Source organism: Galeopterus variegatus, unplaced genomic scaffold, assembly GCF_000696425.1.
Source record: "Galeopterus variegatus unplaced genomic scaffold, G_variegatus-3.0.2 Scaffold7787, whole genome shotgun sequence".
Taxonomy (NCBI): Eukaryota; Metazoa; Chordata; class Mammalia; order Dermoptera; family Cynocephalidae; genus Galeopterus; species Galeopterus variegatus.
The window spans coordinates 55,721-81,504 of NW_007733898.1; the positions used below are offsets into that span (position 1 = coordinate 55,721).

At 36.4% G+C, this 25,784-nt stretch overlaps 1 protein-coding gene across 1 annotated transcript in view; it reads left to right on the plus strand.

Moving 5' to 3' along the window:
• Nucleotides 1–18,758, plus strand: part of LOC103607875 (carboxypeptidase A6-like) — a gene marked incomplete at its 3' end in the record, with an annotated part of 54,284 nt that extends 35,526 nt beyond the window's left edge. Inside the window, exons 6-7 of the mRNA XM_008592337.1 lie at nucleotides 18,035–18,145; nucleotides 18,633–18,758. Coding sequence (XP_008590559.1) covers nucleotides 18,035–18,145; nucleotides 18,633–18,758 — 237 coding nt within the window. The remainder of the gene's footprint in view (nucleotides 1–18,034; nucleotides 18,146–18,632) is intronic.
• Nucleotides 18,759–25,784: the final 7,026 nt, after the last annotated feature.

The following is a 25,784-nucleotide window of genomic DNA, read 5'->3' on the forward strand; positions in this document are numbered from 1 at the left end:
AAAACTCTAGCAAGAGAGAAAAAAAAAAGACAGAAGACACAAATTACCGATATCAGAAAAGAAATGGAATATCACTAGAAACTCTCCAGGTATCAAAAGGATAATAAGGGAATACTATGAATAACTCTACACATATAAATTTGACAACTTAGACACAATGGATCAATTAATAGAAAAACACAAACTACTACTACTCACCTATTATGGAATAGATAATTTGACTATCTCTATAACTACTAAGAATATTGAATTCATGATTTTAAAATTTCAAAAAAAAAAAAGAAAAGAAAAGAAATCTCAAGGCCCAGAAGGCTTCACTTGGAAAATTCTACCAAATGTTTAAAAAATTAACAACAAATCAACACAGTCTATTTTGGAAAATAGAAGGGAAGGGAACACTTCCAGTTCATTTTGTGAAGCCTGATACCAAAATCAGATAGAGACAATACAAAAAAACCCCAAAACTACCAATATTGTGTAAATCCTTAACAAAATATTAGCAAAATCCTTAGCAAAGTATTAACAAATAAATTTAGCAATCTATGAAAAGAATTATACACCATGACCAAGTGAGGTTTATTTCAGGTATGCAAGCCCAGTTCAATACTCAAAATTAATCAATGCAATCCATCATATTAACAGCTAAAGAAGAAAAATCACATGATCTCATCAACTGATACAGAGAAAGCATTTGACAAAATTCAACACACATGATAAAAACTTGCATAAAACAGGAATTGAGAACTTCTTCAACTTTATAATGAACATCTACAAAAACCTACAGTAAACATTATAATTACCAGTAAACAACTGAATGCTTTCCCACTAAGTTCAAGAACAAGGCAATGTCCACTCTCACCACTCTTCATTAACATAATGTTGGAAGTTCTAGCCAATGCAGACAGGTGAGAAAAAGAAATAAAAGGCATACAGACTGAAAGGAATAAATAAAATTATCCCTATTTGCAGATGACATAATTGTTTATATAGAAGATCCCAAGGAATCTATAGAAAAATTCTGTAAAACTAGTGAGTGAGTTCATCAAGGTCACAGGATACAAGATAAACACACAAAAGCAATTGTATTTTCATATAATAGCAATGAACATATAGATGCTGAAATATAAAAATATATTATTATATACAATTACTCACAAGGTGAAATATATAGGTATAAATCTAACACAACACATACAGTATTTATATGCTAAAAACTACAAAATACTGGTGAAAGAAATGAAAGAAAATCTAAATAAGTGGAGAGACATACCATTGTCATGGACTGGAAAACTCAATATAGTAAGGATGTTGATTCTACCAACACTGATATACAGATTTAATACAATTTCTATCAAAATTCCGGGAACATTTTTTTGTACCTATAAATAAGATTATTCTAAAATTTATATGGAAAGTCAAAGAAACTAAAAGAGCTAAAACTATTTTTAAAAAGAATAAAGAGGGAGGAATCATTCTACCCAATTTCACAGTATGATAATATACCTACAATAATTTAAGAGTGTGTGGTATTGGTGAAAAAATAGACACAGATGAGTGGAACAGAATAGAGAACCCAGAAATAGATCCACACAAGTATTCCCAACTGATTTTGACAATGGTATATAAGCAATTCAATGGAGGAAAGACAGCCTTTTCAACAAATGGTATTGGAGCAATTGGACATCCATAGGGAAAAAAATGAACCTTGACCTAAGTCTCAGACCTTTTGCAAAAATTAACTCAAAATGGGTCATAAACTGAAACGTAAAATTATAAAGCATTTAGGGGAAAGAAAGTCTGGGAGAAAATCTTTAGGGTCTAAAACTAGGCAAAGAGTTCTTAGACTTGACACCAAAAGCACGCTTCATAAAAGGAAAAGTTTACAAATTGTACACCATCAAGCTAAACAAAATTAAAAACTCTTGCCTGTAAAAAACCCTGTTAAGAGGATAAAAAAGACAAGCTACAGACTGGGAGAAAATATATGCAAACCACGTACTTGATAAAAGGACTCATCTTTGGAATATATAAACTCAAAACTCGACAGTAAAAAAAGCAAGCAATCCAATTAGAAAATTGCAAGTGAGACATTTCACCAAAGAGTACATATACAGATGGCAAATAAGCACATGCAAAAAAAGTCATTAGGGAAATTCAAATTAAAGCCACAATGAGCTATCGCTACACCTATCAGAATGGCTAAAATTAAATATATATAAGTATATAGATATGCATCTATGGGCCCAAAGGTAAATCTATACCTATTTTGGTGTAGATATATATCACGAAATGCCAGTAAGGGTGCAGTAAACTGGATCACTCATACATTGCAGGTGAGAATATAAAATGGTAGAGCTACTCTTAAGAACAGTTGGCAGTCTCTTTTAAAACTAGACTTGCAACTAGCATATGACCCAGTAATGGCATTTATCCCAGAGAAATTAAAGCTTATGTTCCCTCCAAAACCTGTACACAAATGTTTATAGCAGCTTTATTTACAATAGCCAAAAACTGGAAAAAACCCAGATATCTGTCAACAGGCACATGGTTCAACAAACTAGTACATCCATATCTTGGAAAACTACTCAACATTGAAAAAGAACAAACTATTGATACAATAACCTAGATGAACCTCCAGAGAACTATGCTGAATGAAAAAGCCAATTCCAAACAGAGACATACTGTGTGATTTCGTTTACATATTGTTCTTGAAATGACAAAATTATGGAAATGGAGGACAAATTAGTGGTTTCCTTAGGGTTAAGGAAGGAGCGGAGGTGGGAGGAAACCAGATGTGGCTATAAAAGGGCAACATGAAGGATCCTTGTGATGATGGGCATGTTCTGTATCAATGTCAACACCCTGATTGCGACATTATACTACAGTTTTGCAAGATGTTATCATTGGGGGAAAGTGGGTAAAGGTATCTGTCTGTCTGTATTACTACCTTTTTTTTTTTTTTTTTTGCTGCTGGCCAGTACAGGGATCCAAATCCTTGACCTTGGTGTCATACCACCACGCTCTAACCAACTGAGCTTACCAGCCAGCCCCTCTCTGCATTATTTCTTATAATTACAGGTGTACCTACATTTATCTCAAAATAAAAATTTATTATAAAGATAATAGCTAGGCTTTATACAACTGGGTTCCAACCTCCTTAGAGCTAGGTGCTATCTCTTGCCTAGAGAAACAGGCAGTTTCATCCCTGCTCTCCCTTCCCTGCTGAATAATCCTCATCAGCTGACCCTGACTCTCTCTGCCATGGAAAACAGAGGAACTTAGACACGGCTCTGACTCCACATGTCTGTATCTTCTGCACCAGCTTGACTGTCCCATGCCGTGCCTGGAAGCCACTTCCACTTCTGCCCCCACTCCAACTTAGCAAATCAATCCATGGATGTCCATTTTGGAAATACAAAGCTCAGAAAACAGTGACATAGAAGCAAACTACCTGGCTTAAATGACTGGTGACTCAGGCTTGATTGTTTCATTATTTTGAAAATTGCTTAAATGGATTCGTTATCTTAACAAATAATTGATAGTTGCTAGTGGCAGACATGTTTTAAATGCAAAATACAGTGCACCATAAAACTTGTGGGCTTTTAAATTGATAATCATTTAGTTATGTTGAAAAATATAGGGCCATAACTTTTCTGATTTCAATACTGTTACCTCTCTTTTTTCCTAATATTCAAATGTCACAGATATTTTATATCTTGTAAGCAAAGTAAAGGAAACAAATAGGGGAACACTGGAATTGCAAAATCCTTCTCTTGTTGAATGCTTGCTTATGCCAGATTAGAAAAACTATTACTAGTGTTAGATCATATTTATGGTACCTTTGGGTTTTGGGGAGAGAGGGAAAGAGGAGCACAGATGTGGCAGACTTACTATTGAATTGTGTACTACAGATGCTCTCTTTACTATAAACACTACCTTTTGGTAATAGTTTTCTTAAATTTGTCACGGGCAAGAAGGATGATACGGACACTAAATTCATCAAACAAAACTAGAGCAGATACATAGGAGAAAGAAACAGAGATAAAAATACAGAACTGAGAGGTTATCTTTCTGCAAAAGTGAAGATATTATTTACAGGACAGTAAGAGACTAAAACCTGAGAGTGGGCAAAAGACAGGGAACGAAGAAAATAGGCAGCAAGTAGACACTTGTGAAGAAAGATACTCACAAAACTTAAAAGTAATGGACTTGAAAAATAACAAGTAAAGAAAACTATAAAGTTAAAAACAGATTGACAGTTTCTCAAAAAGTTAAACATAGAGTTACCATGTAACTCCAAGATTCCACTCCTATGTATATAACCAAGAGAATTGAAAACATGTCTCCACTCAGACACTTGTACATGAATGTTCTTAGCAGCATTATTCAAATAGCCAAAAAGTGTCCATCAGCTGATGAACAGATTCTTTTCAATGTGATATATCCGTGCAATAGAATATTATTCAGCCATAAAAGGAATGAAGTACTGATACAAGCTACAACATGAATGAACCTTGAGAGAATACGCTAAGTGAAATAAGCCAGTCACAAAAGATCACATATATCATTCCATTTATATGAAATGTCCAGAACAGAAAAATCCATAGAAACAGAAAGTAGACTAGTGGTTTCCAGGCGATGTGGGGAGAGGAGAACTAGGACTATCTGCTAGTAGAAGTTTTGAGGATAATGGAAGTGTTCTAGAATTAGATGGTGATGATGGTTGCACAATATTATGAATATACTAAATTTTACATTATGTGAATTATATCCCAATAAAAAAGGAATGAAATGCTAATACATACTACAACATGAATGAACCTTGAAAAGATTATGCTAAGAGAAAGACGTCAGTTAATAAAGGCCACATAGTACATGATTCAATTTACAAGCAATGTCCTAAAGACAGTAAATTAGTGGTTGCCTATGGCAGGGGAAGATGAGAAGTTTGTGGGGTAGTAGCTAAAAAGTATGGGGCTCCTTTTTATAGATGATGAAAATATTATAAAATTATATAGTGGTAATGGTTATACAACTCTGTAAATATAATAAAAACCACTGAAATGTACACTCTAAAAGGTGTGTGAATTATATCCCAATAAAGCTGTTATTTTTAAAATTAGGATTAAATAAAGCTCTCCTAGAAGCTATCTATATAATCAGTTCAACAAATTTTCGTTGATCCACTACATTCTCAACACTGCTTGCGTTATGTGGGTCCACAGAAGTATACATCATGGTCCCTGCGCTCAAGGAGTTTACATTCTACTTGAGGAGAAATATTTATGTACAGAAAACAACATAAAATAGGGTGTTTTAGGGAGCTAAATTGTACTGATCATAGTACCTGAAGGAATTAAGGAATCAGAGAAGTCCATGAAGACTTGGAGAAGATGAGTTTGGGGAAGATTTGTGCAGGAGATGAGCCTCAAGTTAGGCCTTGACTGAGAAGTAGGAACTTGAGAAAAGTTTCCCAAGAAAAGGAAAAGATTAGTGTTGACAGTAAACGTGTGTGTGTGTGTGTGTGTGTGTGTGTGGTTGTAGATGAGTGAGAAAAGAGCCTATAGTCTGTGTGAGTAGATTCTAATACAGTATGAGACTGATTGAAAATAAGCTTTGGATGCCAAGCAGATCTTCGTCCAATAAAGCAAAATGAAAAAACACTGGTAAGTAGTGAAAAGCATGGTTCATCCTCAGAGACCTGATGAAAGATGAAAGGCAAATATATATGTATGAAAGGAAAGAGAAAGAGCCCAGAGTGAGGGCAACCAACTAGAAATTTTTAGGGCAGGAATCTACCCATGGACAGGAAGAGTGGATGTTGGAATGGAAAGTAAAGAAAGCATGTAAGAAAGTTCAAAGGAAAAAAATCATTCATTCATTGATTCTACCAAATGCTTATTGAGCACTAGTTTTTATGTGAAGGCAGCATGCTAAGTCCTGTAATGGTGCAAGTACTGTACTGTGTGCACAAGGCATAAATCCTTTCCTCAATTCATTTGTAATTCTACTGGGGTGATGAGACACAAACACAGAAGAGAGCACCAATAAAGGAAATCTTCTAGAATCGATGACTGGCTTGATATGGGAATGAAAGAGCAGAATTGGTCAAAGATAACAAGATGCCCAAGAGAGCAATAATGTCATTGCAGTTGGAGCAACATCATTTGAAGTGTTAGTAATATCATTAGTCTGAAGGGAAGCACCCAACACAACGCTGCACTTAGTGAGTGAAATGATTGATTTATTCAACACATAATTACTAAGTCCTCACCATGTGCTAGGCCAGGCACTGTGGACATTGTGGGGCGGGGAATGGGGGTACATCAAAAACTCCTCTCGTGCAACTTGATTCTCATGGACCAAAAGAATGAAGTACTCTTTGATGAAAGATATTGAGCAAGCAACCAAAATGAACAAATACTTGATTCCTAGGCCTAATTTGGGCAGCAGACAACAAAGAATAAATTCCAGTAATTTTTCCCACCGTAATGAAGTTGTTTCTAAGTACTTTTCTTGTCTGTATTACATAATCTGATAAGAAAAGACAGGAAAAGTGATGGAAGATGTAGCAGTTTGCCACTGAGGTCCTGGCACAAATTCAGGGGGGGTAATACTGACATATAGTGTAGCCAAGTAACTTTCAGCAGCAGCCTATTTCTACATTTTTTAATTTTTTTTAATTGTGGAAAGGTCACTTTAATTCTTTGTTGCCAATGCAGATGGAATAGCATTTGCTTCATTTTTCAGAATCACCTCCAGTTGAGTGAGGCAATTTGGGCTTTGTTCACTTTTGAGAGTTTGAAATTGTTGATCTCCCAGACTGAGTATCTCAGCCCATGGCTGGTGCTAGCAGGCCCAGGGTTATGCATAGCACTTAATTTTTGCCTCAAGTAACTCTACATTGCTGAGGCAAATTTGACCAGAGTCTTTATTCATATAATGTTTATCAAATAATGCAGGGAAATATTTGATTTCCAAGTGAGGAAGACATTTCCAAACATAAAAGCAAAGGAAGAAGGCATAAAGGAAATGATTGAGAACCCTGACTACATACAAATATTTAATAGAATATTTAATCAAGAAGGAAATTTTTCATGACATACTGTTATTAAAAAAAGGACATTTTAATTTCAATTTTGTAGAACCTATATCTGATATATATATATATGTATATGTATATGCAAATGCTAAAATAGGATAGGATTATGGGTGGTTTCATTTTCTTCTCTATGCTCTTCTGAATTTTCTGAATTTTCTACAGAACCAAAAACAATTATATTTTAAAAATAACCTTAACCCAGACAAAACTGAATACATTTCATTCTCAAACTAAACTCAATTTTCCTTGAGTCATATATTCCTAAAGGTGTTTTAGAATCTGTGGCTGAATTTTATTTAATTCAGACCAAAGATAAAGCAAGGATTTGTGAGAAGATGACTGGAACTAAGGTCTGAAATGGAAATTCTTTCCGACTTTGAAGATGCAGGTGAATCTAATTTGATCCTGTCACAGAAAGGCAGCAGCACAAAAAAGAAAGAAAAGAAAAATACCAAAACTTCCCGGGTGAGCCACAGTGTTCCTCTGCTCTCTACATAATATGAAACCTCACCTTTCCAGGCCCAGCTTGATTACACTATAAACCACTTCTATGTACATCTAGATCCCACCCATCTACACTTGACATCGCAGATAATCCAAGTGCTAAAATTTCACATGTGATTCATAGTACATGTGTACTATGTAGATGATTTAAATACCCCAAAATAGGAATAGGAGATTTTCAGGGAAGAGAGTTATTTTCCAGGCAGGGTAGGTAGTAATATTTGGAAGCTATAGGACAAAGCTCTAAGAGAGACTTGGAGCAATGGTCATGGAAGTCCTGCAATTGGGAAGACTTACCAGAAAGGGGAGGCTCTTTATCCCAAGAGCCAAGAACTTTCATAGAATACTACTTTTGAATAATCATCTCTTTCAGTCTCATTATGTCTTGCTGCTTATTAAAAGTAAAAATAAAATATAAACCCTGAAATGTAGGTGTGAAATTCAATCAAAGTTCTGGGTAAGAAATGTATCACTAAAAATAAATCTTTTTAAGAAGAGAACTTAAATTGCATGTGTATAATGTGCCAAAAACCAGGGATAAATGAGTCATTCAGAGGGCTGCTAAGCCCAGATCAAACATCTAATGAGTTCAGCAGAGTAAGCAAATACATCTTTGTTCTTAATTACATAATGGAAAACAGCTTATCATAGGAAAATGATCTGCATTTTTTAAATTGTCTGATTTTGTTCACCATGGTTCCGAGTAATTACAATATTTTGATTTGTTTCCTTCTAGCCCTTTAATAGCTTTAGTTCCCCACATTTTCCCTTCCTTCTCTCCCAATTTTCTCTTTAATCTTCCATATCCTCCAACCTGTCTCTTTATCCCCTTTTATCCAATTTATAATGTCTTACACATAGCAGGGTCTATATTAATATTTGTTTACTTTCAATTTAATTAAATTGAAATCCATTGTATACATTGTACTCCACTATCTAATTAATGATGATCTAATTAATGAGAATGTTCCAGCCATTGTTTACACAGGCAGTTCTCGCTTTACACAATAGCATTGAACTATAAAAGTGACCATGCAGCAACAACATTGATGGACTTGGAGGACATTATGTCATGTGAAGTAAGCCAGGCACAGGAAGAAAAATCTATATGACCTCACTCATTTGTGGGATAAATATTTTTTAAAGTTGATATTATAAAGGCAGAGAGTGGTTACCAAAGACTGGGAAGAGGGGAGGGGAGCTTGGCCAACAGGAACAAAGCTCAATTAGATAAGAGGAGTAATTCCTGGTGTTCTGTTACACAGCAGGGTGACTATGGTTAAGAGTTAAGTTTTGTATATTACATAATAGCTAGAGGAGAGGCTTTTGAATGTTTTCTCCACAAAGAAATGATAAATGCATGAGGTGATTGATACATTAACTACCCTAACCCACTTATTATACAACGTGTATATGCATCAGAACATCAGATTGTACCCCATAAGTATGTATAATTACAATGTGTCAAACAAAACTTTTCAAAAGTAAAATGGAGGAAAGAAAACTTTTAAAAGAGTGTTTGGGTGTCCTATAATTAATAATAGTGTCCTGTATATTCCCAAATTGCTAAGAGAGTAAATTTCAAATGTTCTACCACAAAAAATAATATTTGAGGTAATGGATATGTTAATCAGCTTGATTTAATCATTTCACTTTGTATACATATATCATAACATCACTTCATACCCTGTAAATATATACAATTTTTAAAAATGACCATGCAAGCTGAAGCAGTATAAGGTGATCTTAATAATCAATGATATTGTTTGTTCTGTGACCTTTACTAATTTTTGTCAAAATATTAAAAATACTCATACTTTCAGTTACAAATATATAAGGAAATGATTTGTAGAATAGTAAAACCAATATTTATTTAGTATGCTATGATTTAAATAATGAGAAATACTGAGAATTAAAATGTCTAATTTATTTGTAAAAAAAAAAAAAAAAAACTTATCAAGGGTAGATTGGATTGTTCTTGCCTTCTCCTGTCTGTATAACTTATAATGTGAAATGAACATCTTTTATAAAAATTTGCCTTAGCAAGTTGTCATACTTCTTTCTTAGATCAGCTTCCAATATTTTTTCCTTAGCACTTTCAATGTCATGAAGTATCTCTGAGAGCTCCTTTAAGGTGGAGTGTTGCCAGTGTCACTTCCGGAGCATCTTCATTCTTTCCATCACAACCACTTTCTTCATCTGTGTGTGTATGTTTATCTTCACTATGTCCCTTTGGCTGCACATCTACAGGTGAATGGTGGCAGTTCAACATTCCCAATCAGCTGTTTGTTCGAAACTCCATTTACATTTCATTCACATTTCACCTCCAACATTATCACTTTCCATTTCTTTGCTGCACTTTCATCTTAGTCAGACAATTTCCTCTTTCTGTCATCCATTTTTGTAAAATACCATTAGGTTTTGAATTAGTCTGTTTTTGTTGCTTATAACAAAATACATGGAACTGGGTAATTTATAAAGAACAGAGGTTTATTTGGCTTATAATTCTGGGACAGCTGCATCTGGTATGGGCCTCAGGCTGCTTCTACTCACGGCAGGAAATGGCAGGCAGTGGCAGGTACAAGCAGATCACATGGTGAGAGGAAGCAAGAGAGAGAGGGGAGATGCCAGGGTCTTCTAAAAAACCAGCTCTTACGGGAACTAATAAAGTGAGAGCTCACTCAGGTCCCCCTCCCCCAGGGAGAGCATTAATCCATTCACAAGGGATCTGACCCCATGACTCAAACAGCTCCCAACACTGCCACATTAGGGAACAGATTTCCATGAGTTGTGGAAAGACAGTACACCCAAACTCCACCAGGTTTATCACTGGGGAACAAGGAGGCAGCACTGCTACACACTTTGCTGTCTGTGTGCAAACTGAATAAGAGGTGCACAGTGACTAGTCACCCACCAATAGACTTTGAAAGAAGTGACATAACTAGTCAGAGATCTTAATATGCATCTGTTATTTACATAGTGATTTGCAGAGTGATTAGCAGCAGCAACTGAAATTTGCACTGTTTATGGGAGAACTGGTGTTATTTAACTAAACTGTGGTAACTGGAAATTGTGTATATCAAAGCCATGCAAAGCAAGGACACCAGTACTTTCTTTTTTGAAGGTGAAAGATACTTACATAGTAGATCTTAATAATGCCACAAAGTTGGTCCCAGCTTCTTCTTATGAGTGCATACAACTAACCATTTTTATTAGACTATCTCCATATAAAAGTAGACATGCATCTAATATTATATTCTTCCTAGTGATACAAAACATTTCAAATATTATACCTCTTATTAGAAAATATAGGTTAATAGATAACATTTTTCAGTCTTTGCCTGCCCTATTAGTCACTCTGGGTGGTTCTAAGTATAAATTAACTAATTACAAAAAGAACTGGAATCTACAAGAATAGCATATGCTTTTCAGTTCTTCATCCTTCATTCACAGAATGAATCCTTTTGTTCATGTTGCTTTCAAACTGTTATTTGACCATTTTGTATTAAACAAGCATCTTCTAGTGTGACATCAACCATCTTTGTAGGTTAAGCTTCCCCTTTTTAAAATTTCCCTGGGAACTCTCCCCTGCTCTAATTCTCCTGGTATTGAATTTTAAATACCTTCTTTGTGCTGAGATGCACCAGCTTTGGTGCTACAATGTTTTTCCATCCTAAGTAAATTTACTCCACTCCAATCCAGATGAGGATGTTCTTCTACTTGGTGATTGTGTCTCTTCCTTTGCCCTGAGCTGTAACATGCTTAGTTTTTCCAGTGTGTCCTTCATCAAATGTGTGGTTATTATTTTTAGGCCCTCTACAGTGATTCTAGAAGGAAAACAAAAACAGAAGAAAATTTAAAAACTACGTTTTTAAAAGCCAGTAACACTGATCCTCAAAAAAGTGACTCCCATATTCCAGGTTGCCATGGAGCTCTAAGAAAACAGCATCCAACCAAATAAATCCAAAAACAGTGAAAAGGAGGGAAACTCTTCTGCCTAACTTTGTCACACCACACAAAGACTACAATAGTGGCAAAATTTGTCTTCTATTTTAACCAATGTTTATTTGGTGAATTCTGGTATATGACATGTATATATTCATGGGAAAACCAAAATAGTCTTGGTAGGTGGTGAATACAAAATAGATTCATTCTTTGTCTTTCTTAATTAACTTCAGAAATTTCCCAATCTAGTACCAAACATATCATTTTAATACTCAAAACTTTTTTTGATCTCTTTTCACTTAAAATCAAAATCAGTTTTGGTGAAGCATTTTTAAAATAAATTGAAGCAAGGTGAGTGCAGTACCTGGGGACTGCCACACTGAGGCATGTAGTGCATTGTTTTGTGACTGGCTTTCAGATCATGACTACTTAAGTCTTCCTCATAAGCAATAGTAGTCAAGATATTAAACTTATAAAGTCCAGATGCAACTTGACTAGTAGGCATCTCCTTCATGATTGCTAAAAAAGAGTTCTATGTGTTAGGAGAAAAGCACACCCCTACATGCTTCATGGTTATCATATGCTAGAATAATAGGACATAGAAATAGAATAGACCATGACCACATGGTCATGTTTTTTCTAGAAACCCCTACCTAAACCATAAAAGAGAAATGATCCATGTCCTATTATTCAAAGCATTCAAGCAAGGAGGCCTCTCAATCATCCTGTTCAGTATTTAACAGTCATCACATCATGATCACTCTTGCTTTGTCTGACCAGATGGAGAATAGCTGCAATTCTTAGAGAGTTATAAAAATCACAAATATAGCATATGCAATACAATGACACCCTGCTTGTTTGTCAGAGGAAGAACACGTTTTGGCAAGTCTTAGAAACTAAATCCATTCCAGGATAGAATACTAGACAATAATGTTATCTTTAGTATAATTCTCAGTGATTAAGACTGCAGATAAATGTTTAGTAATAATATAGATGATATAAACAACATAATTAATAAACTTTATCTAATAAAACATATAGAAGTCATACCTAATAATTAGAGAATGCATATTCTTCTAATCACTATTCAAACATTCACAAAAATTGACTATATACTAGGCCACAAAGCAAGGCTTAACAAATACTAAAGATAGGCCACATTCTCTAACAGTAATGCAGTCGTTAGAAATCATTTATAAAAAACATAACTTTAGGGGCCGGCCCAGTGGCGCACTGCTACAGTGCGCCACTTGGGAGCGCAGTGGCGCTCCCACCGAGGGTTCGGATCCCATGTGGAGACTGGTTCCCGCTCACTGGCTGAGCGAGGGGCGGGCACAGCAACGAGGGTTGCGATCCCGTTGCCGGTCCCAGTCCGGTACGGGCGCGACACTGAGGGTTGCGGTCCGTTGCCGGACATGAAAAAAGACAAAAGACAAAACACACACACACACACAAAAAAAACATAACTTTAGGGCCGGCCCGGTGGCGCGCTGGAGAGTGTGCCGCTTGGGAGCGCAGCGGCGCTCCCGCCGAGGGTTCGGATCCCATGTGGAGACTGGTTCCCGCTCACTGGCTGAGCGCGGTGTGGGCGCAACACCGAGGGTTGCGATCCCGTTGCCGGTCAGTAAAAATGACAAAAAGGAAAAAAATATATATATATAACTTTAGAAAAAACTCACATATTTAGAAACAAAAACATATTGATGTATGTTTAATAAAACATGGTTTAAATAAATCAAGGAAATTTTTCAATATTTAGAACTGAATGGTAACAAAGCTATTATATATCAAAGCATATAGAATGCCACTAAAGTAGTACTGAAAGGAAATTTATAGTTTTAAATAAATATATTAGAAAAGAATAAAGTCTCCAAATTAGTGAGCCAAGCTTTCAACTCAAGAAATTAGAAAAGGAACAAAAGAGTCAACAAAAGATAAAGAGCAGAAATCAATGGAATAAAAAGCAAAGATATCTTTCCTATTGTATCTTCATTTTCTATTGAATTAATTTCTGTTCTAGGCCTAGATGGTCTTAGAGCTTAATTCTACCATTCAGGGAAATAAAAATTCCAATTGATTAAAAAAATGCTTACCAAATATAGTTTATAATATTCCCTAAATCACATTATATTTGGTAATATAACCCTGATACCAAAACCACATGAAGATATGAGAGGAAATTATAGGTCTATCTAATTTAGGAGTGTCTAGCAACTTGAATCCAGCCAATATATTAAGACTACATATCATAACCATATGGGCTTATCCCAGGAATACAAGGATGATTTAACAATAGAATATTATTTATTGAAATTTATCATAACAACAACCAAATTATTGTCAGTACATGAAAAAAATTCATTTGCTGAAGTTCAACATCCATCAATAACAAAAACAAACAGCCTAAGTATAAAACAAAATGTCACAAATATGATCAGCCTCAATTCCAAAATGAATATGAAGAGAGAAGGGTCAAAATAGCCAAAATAATTTTAAACTGGGACAACGTGAGGAGGCACATCCTATCAGACTCATCAGATCCTATATAAACCACGGTATGGGTTTGATGAATAGGTAGAAACCAAAGTGCATTAAAGCAATTCTACCCACAAATGGAAACTTGTTATTTGACAGAGGTGACATGTTAACTCACTCTCATTCACTGCAGATAGGATTGTTTACTAATCTAGAGAAAAAATGGCAACATTTAGTAAAGTTGAAGGCATGTAAATTCATGACACAACAAATCCATTCCTGGATATATCATAAAGAAATTCTCACATATGTCTAGGAGAAATGTGCAAGAATATTCATTGCAATACTGCAACAGTTAAATATCAAACACAACCTAGCTGTCCATAACAAAATAAGAGATCGATACATTGTGTGTTTAACCTATAATGGAATACCATTTACTGGTCAAATAAATCTTCAACTTAATAAATGTCAAAAATATAACATTGGGGAGAAAGAAGACAGCAGATTGACACATCATGACCTCATTTGCATAAAATTTCAAAGCATATACACAGTATTATATATTGTTTATGAATCAATATATATGTAGCAAAACATACAATCATGCATGAGAATGAATGTCAAGTTTAGGATTGGGATTGTCATGGTATGGGGAAGAAAATGAGATCAGGGAGTGATAAAAGGGGGATTTAGTTGTATCTGTAATGTCTCGATATTTTTTAAAAGATTTGGTAAATATGGCAAGGTGTGTTGGTGGGCAAAAGGTATGTTGAATGGAAATATTCTTTTAAAGATATAGGTATGGCGGTCACTTGCAATGGAGGGGAAGGCAGAATAAGATGAGAATGTTCTCATGAAGGTCTCTAGCAAAGCCTGCCATGTAGGTGCAAACATGACCCGTGCTTGGAAAAGATGAGACATCCTCAGTTTGGACTGAGACAAAAGATTTATGGTCCCCAATGCTAGGAGAGGAAGAGAAACTACCATGGCTTTTTCCTACCCCTTCTTTCCTGCCTTGTTGCCCCAGCTCCTTTCTCCTTCTCTCTTAAATTATCATGGAAAGCCACAGCTGCTGAACTTCAAGGGAGAAATGTAGCTAACAAAATACCACTGTCTCTGCTGTCTCCAACAATCTTTGGGGAATCTCTGCCTATTAGAGGAAAACAAAATTCCAGGATTTGTATAATTGATTGCATATTAAGGATTTCCCCCCTAGTTTGAGGTATTAGTTAATTAATAGAAATTAAAGCATACGTGGAAATTCTGTTGAAGCTAGTTGGTCAGCAATTATTACTGAGCCTTAAACAAAAGGAGAATAAGACAAAATTGTATTAATGTTTATCAACTTGTGCTAATATCATAGATATTTAAATTGTATGCAATAAAATTTTAATTTAACTCACATTCTTGAGTATACCCCTATATTTTCAATATTACTTGTAATATCATGGTAGTTTTTAACAAATTGCATTATTGGAAAATGGGCAAAGGAGCTGAATAGACATTTTTCAAAGGAAGACATACAAATGGCCAACAGGTACATGAAAAAATGCTGACATCACTAATTATCAAGGAAGTACAAATTAGAACCACATAGCAATATCACCTCACCCCAGTTAAACTGGCTATAATCAAAAAGATGGAGAATAACAAATGCAAGCGAGGATGTGGAGAGAAGGGAACACTCCTACACTGTTGGTGGGATTGTAAATTAGTTCAACCACTATGGAAAACAGTATGGAGGCTTCTCAAACAACTACAGATAGATCTAACATACGATCCAGCTATCCCACTTCTGGGTATATACCCAAAGGAATGGAAATCATCATGTCGAAGGGATATCTGCACTCCTGTGTTCATCACAGCTCTAGTTACAATAGCCAAGATATGGAATCAACCTAAATGTCCACTGATAGACGACTAGATAAGGAAAATGTGGTATATATACACCATGGAATACTACTCTGCCATAAAAAAGAATGAAATTCTGCCATTTGCAACAACATGGATGAGCTTGGGGAAACTTACATTAAGCAAAATAAGCCAGGCACAGAGGGAAAAATACTGCACATCTTCACTGATAAGTGGGAGCCAAGAGAGAAAGAAAGAAGGAAAGAAAGACCACAGTGGTGTCTTGGACTTACAGAGGGAGAGAGCATACCTAGGGATACAAAGTAGGGTGAGGGAAGGAGGAGGGGGAGAGAGGTCAGGGATTAATTGTGTGGGGGACCCGGGGTGTAACCGCAATTTGTGGTAATGGGCCTGGTGCCAGTATTGATCTGGCCATCACATCTTGGGCATGAGTGGTGACAGTCAGCTTTGTACCCCATGAATATTCATAACCAATAAAAAAATGGTATTATTGGATTGCTCTCTATGAGTGGAATTCTCAGTGTATAAATAAAGAATGCTGCTTATGATGGGTTCAGATATCCTACTTAACTAGATGTAAAAGAAGATTGAAATTTTAAGGATTAAATTTTCCAAGGCAGTATATACATAATTTAAGAATTCTTTTATTTGGGGAGGGAGGAAGTGGGAAGTATTAGTCAAAGTGTACAAAGTTTTGGTTATGTGAGTTGAATTAAGTCCTAGATATCTACTGGACAGCATACTGCCTATAGTTAACAATACTGTATTGTATACTTAAAAATTTGCTAAAAAGTTAGAGCTTATGTTAAATGTTTTTATCACAAAAAATGATGATAAATAAAGAGGGCAGGAGGAAACTATCAGAAGGTAAAGGATATGTTTATGGCATAGATTGTGGTGATGGTTCACAGTGCATACTTATCTAGAAATTCATCAAGTTGAATGAGGACACTTCAAAAAGTTCATGGAAAAATAGAATTGAAAGAACACTAGTCTTTCCATAAACGTTTAAAAGTACCCTTGTATGTATTAAGTATGTACAGCTTTTTGTATGTCAATCATACCTCAATAAAGTAGTTTTTTAAAAAAACATTCTTTTACTTTTAATTGTGTTTTTAATATGGTAAAAATTCAAACAATCCAAACAGGTATGAAATGAAAGGTAATTGTACAGCTTTTTGTATGTCAATCATACCTCAATAAAGTAGTTTTTTAAAAAAACATTCTTTTACTTTGAATTGTGTTTTTAATATGGTAAAAATTCAAACAATCCAAACAGGTATGAAATGAAAGGTAATTCCCCTTCCCACACATTGTCCCCAACCCCCTCACCAAAGGTAACCGTTGTTACAAATTTCCTGTTTTCTCCAAGATATTCTACACATAGACAAACATGCATCAAAAATAACTTTTTAAAAAGTTCATTCCATAGGAATAATATTTCAAAATGTCTGTGTTCTCAACTTGATTTAGCACTTAAAATACTTTTCTATTTGAGGCCAAGTCTATAGTGAAGAATCTTGAGACTTGGAGTCAGACACAGTATAAATGAAACCCAATCACAAGTGCAAGACTTCAAAAGCACAATAAAGATGACAAATATGTTCTAGTTCTATTGTCCATTAAACTTTTTATAGAAAAGTAAGGAGAGAAGAACAGAGTTTTCATGCAATAAGTTCCAGTGCTTGAGGCTGGTACCAATTAGATATAAACAATTAAGTGAGATATAACTAGTCTGTGCTATGATGTATCATGTAAGGCTATCAAATATATTTAGATAATTATTTTGTTCACAATTGAATGGAATCTAAAAAGATCTGGTTATACAAAAGCATATCACTATTGTTACTTTCTTAATCAGCCTACAAATGTAGCCAAATCTGAAATACTGTAAGAGGTTTCCCAATGAATCTTTTAACAACTTTGGTAAAAGATTATAGGTAATAGCTTACGCAGACAAAAGTCTTAATAGAGAATGTATGGTGCCAAAGAGTATAGTTTATTTTAACTTATTAATTTTTAACTCACAGTATTTGGTATTTGTCATGGGTAGAAAAATATTCTCACACTCTTTTTTTCCTAAACCTGTATTTGGGACCAATTTATAAGAAAAATGTCGCCTTTGTTTTTTAGGCTCTTCAAACATATAGGAGTGACCCAGCCATGAGAAAAATGTTGCATCATCTGTATTTCTATATCATGCCTGTGTTTAATGTTGATGGATACCATTTTAGCTGGACCAATGTAAGTCACTTTGCCTACCCAATTGAAAAGAGGACTTAATAAATCATAGACAACAGAGTCATAAACTTCCAGGACAGGAAGGAAGCTTCCAGGGATGCAAAAAAAAGACTTCACTCCCTCCCCAATCAGAGTACCAGCCTTCTGATTTTGTTTTCACATTTGGCTTTCATAAGATTTCAGGTAATAAAGATTTCTCCCTCCAAATAAATTTTGAAAAATCACTGGTCTAGTCCAACCCATTTAACTTTACCTGTGAAGAAATAGGGACATAAGAAGGCAGCACACGGGAAGTTTGTGGCAGACACTGGAGCATGAGCCTGGGTCTCCACAGCTAATCCAGCCCTCTTTTCATTTTCTGGCCTTGTCTGTTCATGGGAGAACTTTCCCCTCAGTGGTGTGACTTGTTCACTAATTAGGCTTCTAGAATACGTGTTAATAACCTTTATAAGTATTTTTTCTCTGCACCTGTTTTCTTAATTACATCTAGGATCGATTTTGGAGAAAAACAAGGTCAAGGAACTCAAGGTTTCACTGCCGTGGAGTTGATGCTAATCGTAACTGGAAAGTGAAATGGTGCAGTAAGTTTGGGAGTGATTGGGATTCAGAGCCAAAGGTCTGGACTTTACTGGGAGACTGATATTTTTCTGTATGTGAAAACCTAAAAGAGAAGAACACAGACATGTACATTGTTGCTGTAATTTGCAAAAGAAAATGAAAGGGTTTTTTTTTTTAATTTGTAAAAATCAAGGATTTAAATCTGTTAACCCTTCATCTGTCCGTGATAATCAAAGATGTCAGGTCCTTGTCTAAAATCTACCAATCCTCCAGTCATACGTTTATTGGCTACCTATATTGGGAATGTACTTGTATTTCTGCTACATTTCCATGTGTCACTGATACTCACCTTTCAAGTAAAAGGAGAATGTTATTTTAAGGAAGAAAACCCCTTTACGGAATAAAGCAGCAGGTACCATGGGGAAAAAGAGATAATTAGCCATGGCTAATTTTGCAGCAGAAAAGGGAAGGAAGAGAAAAGTATTGTCAAAATGCAATTGTAAGGACCTTTTTGCAGAGTCTTTCTTAGCTTCCTCAAAATATAGACTCTGTGTAGTGGTTAGCCTTCCTTTAGTCCCTTAGAAATGAGGCCTAACACAAATTCACTCATTCTGTGATGTTTTACGTTCTGTATTAGATGCCAGTTCTTCCATCCTCACCAGTGTCGTACAGAATAACTGGGCAAGGGCTGAGACTTCCTCCCCACATCCCTCCAGGCAATGGGCCTCAATCAATTACAGTCGGCAAATAAGAACCTGGCATAGCTGAAAGAATATGGCTGTAAGACATGGTTTGATCCAACCATTACTAGTTCAGTGATTTGGGCAATTTTCTTTAATCTATGAAATTATAACAACCATCTCATGGGGTTCTTGTAGGGATTAAAGGAACTTACATATGTGTAATGCCTAGTTCAGTTCCAAGCTCCAGAGAGGGGTCTAAATATCAGTGACCTATCCCTTCTTCCCCAACCTCCAGAATACAGTCAATTCAACTCTGAGCCTCAGGTCAAGTGGTGAAACAGCCTCTCTCCTTCATGGGAATGTCGTGATGCTGAGCAATAAAGTAAACTAAAAAGTGATTGAATTTAAGGGGGAAGAAAAAGCACTGTGTAAATACCATAATGTGGCATTATAAATGGCTATTTAGATTTAGCAATTGTTTTCTACAACCTGGACTGAGATGACAAACATGTTCACATTAACTCCCCAAATCCATTAATTTTATAAATTCCCTTTTTCTCTTTTCACTGATGGGGTCACTGTGCACACTCACAGCCACATGGATGTTTCACTAGTTAGCAGGTGCTTGCTTCCGTGTGTGTGTCAAGTACACCGGATGGGTAACTGAGCTGAGTAACACTAGCAGGCCAGCCAGCTCTGCCTGTGTAAAGTTAGACTCGTGATAGCCAGTTCCAAGTGAGTGTCTTGCTTCCCTCTGTTCTTCCTTGACCAGCTCACTTCCTTCACACATATGCTTTCCTTCATTTCTTACTTTCAACTGCAGTCCCAACTAGCAGTCTTTCGATTCCTCCCAGTTTTGAATCATTCTGACCTTTCCTGTGGGTCAGCACTCAAGATATATACGAGATTATGTCAAATGTCAGTTGCAAAGTGATCTTAGTAGGCTGTTGTACGTGATGTGGAGATGCAGGCGCCTGGCCGGGACCATCTGTCAGCCCCAAGATCTCCCAAGTGGCTCAGCTGGTCTGATGGGAGGCGGGTGTGGCCTGCTGCCCTCACAGCATTAGATCCATTCCTCTACAGCTATGTATTTGGTCAAGGGGACAGCAAAGCACACTGTGAGAACAACTCTTAGGTTGAGGGTGTTGACATAAATGTGACATTTCCTAAGTGAACCTCCAAGTAAACATCCATGGCATAAACAATATAGAAATGCCAAGGGCCACTGAAAACACTATAGAGTCAACACTGAATGGACAAAGACAACTTTATTTCTCTTAAGTCAGTGATTCTCAAAGAGCAAAACATGAAACTGCGTTTTACTGTGAAAATTTTGTGGATTCCCCTATGATAGTGGTTATGCTCTAGTGCATCAATGTGGAGTAGACAGTTGAGAGCACGCACGTGGAGACAGCAACACCCACCTCACAGCTCCCCTGAGGGTCTTCAGGCCAAGAGATGAGCATCATTGCTCTGAAAGTCCATCAGGGGGAAGCAACAAGTCTGCACGTGGAGACAGCAACACCCACCTCACAGCTCCCCTGAGAGTCTTCAGGCCAAGAGATGAGCATCATTGCTCTGAAAGTCCATCAGGGGGAAGCAACAAGTCAGAGTAGTGTGAGAACCTGAAATAAACACATAAATTGTATTCATTCACTTGCCAAAGTTAATTGAAAACATTCTCTCTGCTAGGCATGGTGCTTTTCCCCTTTTCTGTGCATTCTTTTTAGAGTATGCTGTGAGCACTGGTTTTTCCAAATTGGAACAAACCCAGAAGAGAGACAAAGGGTTTGGATAATATCCATACTTAAACTTTAACTTCTGAATAACTGAAATATTGCCTAAACATAAATTACTATTCAGGAAAACCTATGGAATGGAAGAACATGTTTGCAGATAATATATATGTGAAGGGACTTACAGTATAATCTAAAAAGAACTCACAGCTGAACATTAAAAAGATGACAAACCCAATTTAAAAGAACACAGATGATTTGAACAGAAGGTTTTTCAAAGAAGATATACAAATGGGAATAAGCATATGAAAAGATGCTCAACATCATTAGGCAACAGAGAAATGCATATCAAATCACAGTAAGATATGACTTCACACCCACTAAGATGACTATAACTAAAAAGACAGACAGTAACAAGTGCTGGTGAGCATGTGGAAAAATTGGAACACTCATACTTGCTGGTAAGAATGTAAAACGGGACAGCCACTTTAGAAAACAGTTTAGCAGTTCCTAACAAAAGCTAAACATAGAGTTACTATATGACCCGGCAGTTTCATTCTTAAGTATATACCCAAAAGAAATGAAAACATTTGTCCACATGATAACTTGTACATGAATGTTCAGAGTAGCATTATTTGTATTTGCCAAAAAGTGGTAACAACCCAAATGTCTATCAACTGATAGATACACAAATGTGGTATATCTACACAATGGAATATTATTTGGTGACCAAAAAAAAGTACTGATATATTCTGCAACATATACAAACCTTAAAAACATTGTGCTAAGTAAAATAAGCCAATCACAAAATATCAAATATTGTATGATTCCATTTATATGAAATGTCCAAAATAGGCACATCCATAGAGATAAAGAGGAGATTAGTGGTTGCCAAGGGCTGGGAAGAGGGAGAAATGGGGAGTGACTGCTAAAGTGTAAGAGATTTCTTTCTGGGGTGATGAAAATCTTCTAGAAATAGATAGTAGTGACTGTGAATATAAGGGTACTTCAAAATGTTCCTGGGAAAACAGCATTAAAAGATAATATGAATCTTTCCATGAACTTTTTGAAGACCCCTCATATACTAAAAGCCCCTCATATACTAAATTGTATACTTTAAAAGAGTATTTTATGAATTTTATGGTATGTGAAATATAACTGATATAAAAATAAACGATAAAGCTGTTATTAAAAAATTTAATTTCTATTTAGGGGCAAGTTAGGCACTTACTGAAACATAAACACTCCTTCGGAAACTTTCAGTTACCTAATATTGTAAATTAGGTGTAATATGGAGAAAACCATATTTATGAGCAGCCCAATCACGTATGACACTCTCCACATATGTCCTTTTCTCTTGCCTCCACCCTCACTCTATCTTTAAAAAAAAGGGATCTGCTTTGGTTGGGCAAATATTTTGATAGATCACCTAGGGTGAAGGGAGAAAATATTACATACTTGTTTTTGGCCAGTGCCCGTAAAATGACAATGGATGGCCACTGGCCTGCTGTCTAAGATGATGTGTTCCTCCGCTGATGGGCTTTTGTTTTGAGAGAGATATTCTGGTTAAGAACTTAAGCTGAGATGCTCTGAAAATATAGGGAATTTCAGAGACTAAATTTGGGACAAAAAGAAGGAAAAAAAGAGATAACATTGCTAGACTATCTAGAAAGTTACTTTGGTATTCAAAGATATCTAAGAAGGATTTTAACTAAATTTGCTTTGAAGTATGTAAATTACCTTTAGTGTTTCATGATAACCACCATTGGTAACATTCAGTACAATCTACTTTATTTACTAAGGATTTGTGGGATTGGATCTGCTCTCTGAGGATGTGAGGAAGTGCTGAATCTGGCCTCAAGGTAAACTCAGAGAGAGAACTAATCCACATCAAATGTTCGGGGGCATGGAACTCACAACAAGAATGCACTGCCTTATAAGAAAGTAAATTTCCATCGCTGGAGATTTACAAACAAGATCTGGACAACTTTTGGCTGAGAATAACATGTTGATGGGATTAAACATCAACTAACTGGTAGAACTAGACCCTTAAGATTCCTGCCACTTCTGTTAGCAGTGATTCTAACATATTATATATTAACTCAATTTTAAATCAGAACAAATGTATTGAGCACCTTCTATAATGAAAGATGATGTGAATTTGTCAGAAAGTTCTGAAATATTTAATGAGTTCACACCCAACTTCCAAAGAATTATTTGAGATTCTGCAGAAATATAAAGGAAAACTCTGTTGGCTTATCCTATCCTTTGTTTTATAACCAATTCAATGCAAAAAAATATTTTTATCACATAACATCTTCTGTGAAAGTTGGTGGAGAAATTTTAAAAGTAGAGAATCAATGAGCTAAATTATTATGCTCAGTTGTGCTTTTTATAAAAGGAGTTAAGGGCATAGAATCCTGAAGACTGAGAGTTTTAGACCCACAGGGGATTTGCTCACTGTTGTTGATACTTGTATATAGCTAACATTTATTCAGGATTCATTATATGCCAAGCATGTGCTGAGTGATTGACAAGAATTTGTTGTCAATTCGTCGGTAGATGCTATTATTATCCTGTTTAACTAATGAAGAAACTAAGAGTCAGAGAAGTTAGGAAACTTGCTTGAGCTACAATGGGAATTCAAATCTGACTGACTCCAGTGTCCCTCTTTCCAACCATTAGTTTGACTCCCTAGGGAGCAACTTGCCATGAATGATCACTGTTACTCCACTTTGTTAAAGAGTGAAATAACGTGTGGCTGCAAAGTAATCGTTTAGGTGCCAGACGAATAATAGGACTGGGACTGTTTTATCCAAAATCATGAGGAAGTGAGAGATTGGAAGAAAGGAGATCTCTCAGGTGCTATTTCTGATCTTGGGCCACCACATACCATGCAGGTAGTTTGAATTTACAAACCCGTGTGATGACATAGTTGTAAATTCTCTGGGGAGAATATTCTGCTTCCCAGCCAGAGCTTGGCATCTTCCTGTGCAGGCAGATTTTTTGTAGCCTATACTTTCATTCAAAGTATCACACTTTGAGGGTCCCAGGTATTTGCCTGGGTCTCATTCCCCCTTCCCGCATACTGGGGACCCAACCCTTGTTTCACGTGTGTCTATGAAAACAAGCCTCTAGATCAAAGATCAGCAAACCCCCCAAGCGTGTCCACGGCCTGCTTCAGCTCCAGCCATTCCCATTCCAGCTGCTCCTTCATGCTTGCACCCTCAGGAACATCTTTGAGAACTTTGCCGTGTGTTTAAACTGATTGCTGGATTATTTAGAGGTGTTTGTAGCAAGAGCTTTATCAAGTATCTGCTACAATTCTGCCATAATGCCAAAACCCCAGCTATGATTTTAGACAGTTAACACAGTTAGAATGAGCATTGGCCTGATTCTTGATGTGGGTTTTTGGGACTTCTGTCATCACCACAATTGCATCGGATCATACAGAACCTCCCAATGCCAGGCCACTTTCTTATTTGCTGCCTCCTACAAGTAATAATATCACAAGAACAATAATATCACAGTTTCAAAATAAAAGCATGTAGCTTTAAGGTATTTCTTACTCTGATTCCAAATGTTGTCTTTTATTTATTTATTTATTTATTTTTTCCCCTTTCTGTCTTTTTTCGTGACCGGTAACGGGATCGCAACCCTCGGTGTTGCGCCCGCACCGTGCTCAACCAGTGAGCGGACCGGTCTCTATATGGGATCCGAACCCTCAGCGGGAGCACCGCCCTCTACCGAGTGCGCCACCGGGCCGGCCCCAAAATGTTGTCTTTTAAATCGTGTGTAATAGTCCTTTTGATATATGGGGAGAGCTGATAATGAATGTTGAAACTGATGAAGAACTGGTTCTTATTAATGTTTCTGATTTTGTTATTTTAGGTGTTTTCCTTTTAAGTTTATCTTAGAATGAAGTCTGTACTGTGTGTCGTGGATAAGCCCCCTCCATCCATTCCAGCTTCTTTCTAGCACGCCTTCCTACACTGCTGAGGCCAAAAAGATAAAGACTGCATTTCCCAGAAGCCCTTAAGCTAGGAGTCTGGGTGTGATTTAGGTTCGGCCACTTCGGTGCATTCACTTGAGACTTAGAGTAGACAAGAGGGAAGGAGGTCACTTTTCTGTGGCTTCTGTGGTCCCTGCTGTCCTGCACCACTGTGGAGGTATGTGGTTTATCCCAGGCAGCAGCATCCCCTTGTCAGCTCTTCCCTGAACGTGCTGCTTCCTCATCTGAGGAGAGACGATAGCTCTCCTGGTAACTTGTGTCACAGTTCTTGAAGTCATCCAAGAAGGCTCAGACTAGAGTTTCTTTCCCAGTGGCTCCAAAAGACATTTAATAACTTTTTAAAAAAATTCCCTCTGTTTAAACTAGCCACAGTGAATTCTGAGGCCTTTCTTGAAACACTGACCAATATAGAGTCTTTCATAAACATTTCATCTCCCCGCTCATATGTATTGTCTTTGCCAAGAATTCTACTCTTTCATAAGCTTTGTTCAGCTCAAAAAAAAATTCCCTCTGTTTAAACTAGCCACAGTGAATTCTGAGGCCTTTCTTGAAACACTGACCAATATAGAGTCTTTCATAAACATTTCATCTTCCCGCTCATATGTATTGTCTTTGCCAAGAATTCTACTCTTTCATAAGCTTTGTTCAGCTCA